At 43.1% G+C, this 6649-nt stretch overlaps 1 protein-coding gene across 1 annotated transcript in view; it reads left to right on the forward strand.

Annotated features, from left to right (window-relative positions):
* Positions 1–5974, forward strand: part of aimp1a (aminoacyl tRNA synthetase complex interacting multifunctional protein 1a) — a 20985-nt gene extending 15011 nt beyond the window's left edge. The window contains exons 4-7 of the mRNA XM_015022068.1: positions 283–444; positions 1276–1481; positions 3484–3652; positions 5700–5974. Of these exons, the coding sequence (XP_014877554.1) occupies positions 283–444; positions 1276–1481; positions 3484–3652; positions 5700–5866 (704 nt within the window). The 3' untranslated portion in view covers positions 5867–5974. The remainder of the gene's footprint in view (positions 1–282; positions 445–1275; positions 1482–3483; positions 3653–5699) is intronic.
* Positions 5975–6649: the final 675 nt, after the last annotated feature.

Here is a 6649-nt window from a genome sequence, read left to right on the forward strand (position 1 = left end):
ACCAGACTGGACCGGACTGGACTGTCTGGACCGGACCAGACTGGACCGGACTGGACTGGACTGTCTGGACCGGACTGGACTGTCTGGACCGGACCGGACTGTCTGGACCAGACTGGACTGGACTGTCTGGTCTGGACCGGACTGGACTGTCTGGACCGGACCGGACTGGACTGACTGGACCGGACTGTCTGGACCAGACTGGACTGGACTGTCTGGACCGGACCGGACTGGACTGACTGGACCAGATCGTCTGAACCGTCTCTGCTGTTGTTCTCCCTGCAGTGCGGGACATTGCCATGCCGACGGGTGACGCCGGTGCTGATGTGGGTTCGAAGCCCGCTCCTCCCAAACCGTCTGCTGCTCCAGCCTCTGGTTCCCTGCCCTCTGCTGCCCAGAACCCCCAACCCAAAGACGAACCCAAGAAGAAGAAGCAGGAGAAAAAAGGTTGGTGGAGGAAAGTGGAGGAGGTTGTTGGGTTTTGATCAGTGGAGATGATTGATTATGGCTGAAATGACTAATGGTCTCAGCTGCTGTTGGTTTTATTTCCTCTATTTGACTCCAGGAAGGAAAACAAAACATCCAGAGATTCTAAGATCAAAGAAGATAAGAGCTAAAAATGTAACGTTTATTTATTAATGTTCAGATTTATGATCAGGCAACAGATTGTTACAGGCTCTGTCCGTTCATTCGTTCATCCAATTAATACTGAGTGTATTTTGTTTAAACATTATATCTGAGTTATAAAGGACTGGGATCAGAGGAAACATAATCGGGGAAAGTCCCGGCGCTCAGTCAGTGATGTTTGGTTTTGCTGCGTCTCGTTCTGAACGTTTCTGACGTCTTTCTCATCCTGAAGATCCCAGCCTCCAGATTTCAGTGTAATTTGTGCTGGAAGACCTTCTCTCCCCCGGCTGTGTTCAGGTGGAGACGTTGTTCTGATTATCGTCCTGGAAAAGGAACCGCTGAGGTTAACTCGAGGCCTTCCTCCGGCCATTCATCAATCCGGTCTGGTTCCAGTTCTGGGAGGAAATTTAATCAGATTCCAACAAAAATGTCCTGCATTGTTTCAAGTGGTTTTTAATTTCTGTGATATTCATAAGGCCAGTATCAGTTTGGGGCCCATTCATCTTTTTAAACAAATATTTGTATTGATATGCACAATTATAGAGCATGAAATCAGCCCCAGCTGCTCGTCTTTGGCCACATTCAGACCAGCCTGACCTTCCTGCAAACCGCCTGGTTTCATGGTTTTCACTGGAGTTTTTCTGCTTTCAGGTGAGAAAGCAGAGAAGAAGGCAGCGGCTCCGAGCCAGGAGGACGCCAAGGTGGACGTGTCCCGTCTGGACCTGCGTGTTGGCCGTATAATCACAGCTGAGAAGCATCCGGACGCCGACAGCCTGTATGTGGAGCAGGTGGATGTGGGCGAGGCGGCGCCCCGGACCGTGGTCAGCGGACTGGTCAAGCACATCCCTCTGGAACAGGTACGCAGGTCGGATCCTCGTTAACCACAAACTAACAGCTTTTAAATATGCATTATCATAACTCTAAATTATTCTGTAGATTCAACCCAAACTGCTTTGAACAGATACGTTTATGGATGTGAAAGTATTAAAGAATTGTAAGTAATTTAGTAATTCTGAAGTCCTTAAGTATCCTTTATAACGTTTATGTTGGTCTAAAATAAATCAGGTTTGGCTCTGCATGTATGCATCCATAGTTTCTGCACTTCCAGCAGGAACCTGAACATTTTATGCAGTTTATTGTTCATTAAACGACTAAACGCTGACAAATCAGACATTTAGAGGCAAATGTGTTGGTCGTCTCCTGGGATGATCCAGTGATGGTCGACACACAACCAGGACGGCTTGGAGAGTTGGCCAAGGGGCGGCTGAGTGAGGGCTGCTGATGATACGAAACAAAACCTAACTGAACTTTTAGGGTTTTTATTATATATTTATCTATTGTCAGACTTGACATGAATACAAAACGTACAGACAAATTCTGATTCCATCCTATGATGAATATAAACGCTGCAAGTGAAAATGATTTTAGTCATCGATTAATTTGTTAAATATTCTGACACGAATTGACACATTTTTTATTTAACCACTTTATCTTATTTTATACAATATTAAAAATACAATAAAAATTCAAATAACCAAATCATTTAACTCCTTTTTCAAATAATAAAACTAAAATATTTTATTGCCCAGATTTCAATAACAACATCAGGACAGCTGACCAGCCGGGTCTTTGTGTTGAAAAAATGTTGACAGGAAATGTGACAATATGACGAGGTAATCATGTTACTGGAAGACATTATTTATAGATCAAGTTGCAACACGGAGCCAAGCGTGTGTCAGAGCAGTTATTGAGCGAGTGTGTGTGAGATGACAGTCACAAGCCTCACAATATTCTGAGGAAATATTGAAGAAATATAACTTCTTCCTCACTGCTCGTTTGATACAAACAGTTTAACTACAAATCAGCTCTTAAAGTCGCACCAAGCGGGTGGTGTTGCTTTTATCCGTGGAGTTGATGCTGGTGCAGTTCTCACTGAAAACACAGCCTTCACAGAGGGAAGTGCTTCTTCTAAATTAACCTTTTGGAGTGAAAGACGGCGTTCCCGATCCGTTTGACACGCTGGAACTTATTTAACTCCATCCGGCTTTGTCATCCATCACATCATTTTTATTAAAAAAAATACAAATTAATTTTGATTAATTTCATTTTTAAAAATGTATGCATTAAAATCTATGTAATTAATGAATCAAAATTAACCATAATAATTTGTTTCCCAATAATAGCTCCTGTTATGGGGATGTTGGGCAGTTCTTGTCACTGGAACATTTTCTGGATACCTTTTGGTTCATTTAACAGTATTTTTGTTGCCAAAACTGTTTCAGGATGTAATCTTCTCTGTGTCTTAATTAATGTATGGTAATATTTTTCTGTGTCGCTGCAGAGACGCTGCAGACCGTTTCCATCGGTCTGCGGATCAGTCGGTAAATCTGCAGCGAAATTCCTGTTTGACATCCTGGTGAATAGATTTAGATAAACAGCTTATTACCGTCAATCTGTCCAGCTACCAGCAGTCAGAGACAGGAGGTGATACATCACTGGTTTTATGTCTGCTCTGCTGACCATAAATAAATCATTGGCTTAAGTCTTAATCCCAGGACTTGGACTGGATGATATTGGGAGAAGTGTTTGGGGAATTTTCAATAATTACGGCTCAGTTTAGAATATCTGGGGTGTTTATGCTGCCAAACTGCCCACAGACGAAAACACGACAGTGTTTTCTGATTTCTGTTGTGATATCTCAAAAGATAACATTATTTTATGAAATGCTTTGTCTTTGCCTCAATGAAGGATTGTTTGGGAATGTTTGATAAGTTCCTGTTTGTTTCTCCTGATACGGGCCGCAAACAGAACCGAAGAACTGGGATCCAGATTTCACTTTCTGACTCGGTTTCCCTGCAGATGCAGAACCGGATGGCGGTGATGCTGTGTAACCTCAAACCGGCCAAGATGAGAGGCGTGGTGTCCCAGGCCATGGTCATGTGTGCCAGCTCGCCAGACAAAGTGGAGATCCTGGACCCTCCGAGCGGATCCGTCCCCGGGGACAGAGTCAGTGTCCAAGGCTTTCCAGGTGTGTGTCCGTGCAGAAGAATGGGAATCTATGGGTCATGAAACCTTCCTTAGAGTCCACAAATGGTTCCTATCTTTAGGAAATGAGGGGTGCCATTAAAACAGAAATGACATCATGGGCTTGAACGCTTGAAGACGCCACAGAACGGGTCTCTAAACCCACCTCAGGGTTCTGTTTGCTGCTGTTTAAATGAACTGTGACTGCTGGGCTTAACGGCCAATCAGCCGTCGTCGCTCAGACTGTAACCTGACCGTCTTGTTGCAGTTTGCTGAGGAAATGAGCGTCCTAATTATTTCTCTTAGGTTTGATCCAAGTGAACGAGGTTTGAAAGGAAACCGCGTCTCGTTAACTTCCTGTCTATTAAAGCAGCGTGCAAAAACGACAGCAGGGTGCCCATGCCCGTCATCCTGTGGCTTTTAGGTGCATCCCATCTCCAGCACACCTGAATTCAATAAACAGCGATGGAATGATGAGGGAATCCCTCCATTTAATTCAGGTGTTGGAGCAGGGATGCAGCTGAAGTTGAGGGATAAGAAGCTTTCTAAGAGAAGGAGCACACTCTTTGTTTTCAGGATGAAAACAGGAAGTTGTGATCCCTGCGTTTCCAACTGTATCCCTTCAGGCTGTTCTTCTCTTCAGCTGATACTAAACACATGAGGAAGCATCACTTGTAGTTGCTGTAGGACGACAGAGATCTCTGGACTTCAGCCCTGTGAGTTTGCAGGAAGGGCGGCCAGATGTCATCAGTCTGGGTTATCAAGATGAAAACCAGTAGTGAGCACCGTTAGCCAAAAAGTTTGTTGCACTCACCCTAAGGCCCTAATCATAAAAATTAGTTCTGCTATCGCTAAAGCACCAACATGACATTCAGTGAAAGCTAATGCTAAAGAGCAACACCAGCATGGAATCTAGCTAAAGAGCTAATTTCAGCCATGTTTATACCCTCCAAAAGTAACAAGGTGAACATGAGAAGGCTCTCAAAAAACTACATATATGTGGATTTTTCCATGTTTTTGTTTCATTAACACTCCTGGCTGGTTGTAAACCAACAAACAAAAACAGTTTAAATAAAATTTATTGGATGACAAGAGAGGAGGACAGCAGAGGAAGCGGAAGTGCTGCATAAACGGACTTCAAAATAAGAGCATGAATCTCAGAAGAATTCCAAAAAGCCAAAACTTCAACGTCGATGTTTAGCCAACATCAAGTTTACAAAATAGCATTTAAATTTGCACTTTACATGTGGACAAATTAATTTAGAGGAATGATTTAATGATTTAAAATAACAGTTATTGCACACTGTCTCCTGGCTCTTAGTCCCTTCTTTAGCCATGTTCTCATATAATAACTGTAACAGTCTCTGCATGTGACTGCAGCCTCAGGTAGAACACACACGGACGTTGCCATGTTGTTTAAACTGCAATTTTTTTTAGTCAATAGGAAAATTACAGCATATTTAGGCCAACATGTTCAACTAATTGGATCCCTCTAAGACTCTTGTAAAAACAACAAAAATACACAGAGGGTTTTTGCTCACCTCCTGTTTACTTTCTTTTCCCTAATAAACCCTGCAGTGCCAACACACTGTCTAATTACTCACATTTCCCAAAAGGTGAGCGGTTGCAGCTCACTTTTACTCCCTGAAACGGCCGAGGATGTCTGCTGGAACCCAAACATCAACACAAGTTCCCAATTAGAAGCTCTTTCAAGCTTCTGATTTGATTAGCTGCAAGCCAGCCTCCAGAAATGAAACACGGTTGCATGAGTTTTGACAGATGCTAAAGAAGATCAGAATGGTGGAATGAGAACCTCACCTCTCCGTTTCCCTGAGATCAACTCGGGTTTCCATGGTTTAGATTACCGCTGAGAACAAACAGGCGTTTTATGGGGCCAAGGCTCAAATGGAACATGACGGAAAGTCAAACTAAGTGTATTGAAGTTGTGTTCTCTACAGGTTACACAAGGAGGGGAAAAGGGTTCTGGAAGCAGGAACCAGCTGTTTGCTTCAGGAGAACTCGGGTTCAGACTTTGTTTTCCTCCGTTTCAGGTGAACCAGACAAGGAGCTGAACCCTAAAAAGAAAGTGTGGGAGCAGGTTCAGCCTGAGCTGCGCACCGACGACCTCTGCGTCGCGACCTACAAGGGAGCCGCCTTTGAAGTGGTCGGGAAGGGAGTGTGCAAAGCCCAAACTATGAGTAACAGCGGAATCAAATGAAATAGCGGAGCTGCCTGGAATAGCTCGGTGTTTACTCTGCCGATGACCGCAAATGGTGATGAATGAGAGGAAATGCTTTTAAGATGTTTAATAAAGCATTTGGATTGAGCTGTGCTGAGTTTGTGTGTCCCAAGAATCTGTCCCGTCACTGTCGCCTCCAAACTGGATCCAGTCATGGCCCATAAAGTGTAATCAGGACAGCAGCATCTGTGCATGAAGTCTTCTCTCCTGAGGAACATCAGCCTGATTGGGCTTTGATCTTCAAGCTGTAGGACCTAATGAAAGAGACCAGGGAGAAGTCTCTGGGCTGTTGGCACAGATTATTTACATGGCTCTGTGTCCCATCTTTTCCATTTCCTCTCATACCGTAATTGTTGCAATACTTAGACGATCTCTGAAACCGGAGCGCTTTGTGCTGTGATGATGGACGGCGCACTCTGTAAGCCGGCCTCGACTCCATGGCACCTGACGTAGAAATATACAGGAAGTCTGGAGATATTTTTATTTCAGCAGCTTAATTTAAATCTGAATTATCTTTAAATATTTAACCATTTTAATTTGAAGACATTTATTGGAAGAGTAAAAATATTTTAACACAAGAATAGAGTTTAATCCAATGATTTACTTTCAGCAATTTCTATAAGACAAATGTCCAGTTGAAAGTTTACACATGGAATAAAAAGGCACAGGTATTTTTTCCTCACTGCCTGAAGTTGAATCAGATCAATCTCCTTTTTTTTTTTTTTTTTTTTTTTTTTTTTAAAATTTTTTTTTTTTTGTAAA

This window comes from Poecilia latipinna, unplaced genomic scaffold (genome assembly GCF_001443285.1).
Source record: "Poecilia latipinna isolate Pla-1442-1.1 unplaced genomic scaffold, P_latipinna-1.0 Scaffold2927, whole genome shotgun sequence".
Classification (NCBI taxonomy): domain Eukaryota; kingdom Metazoa; phylum Chordata; class Actinopteri; order Cyprinodontiformes; family Poeciliidae; genus Poecilia; species Poecilia latipinna.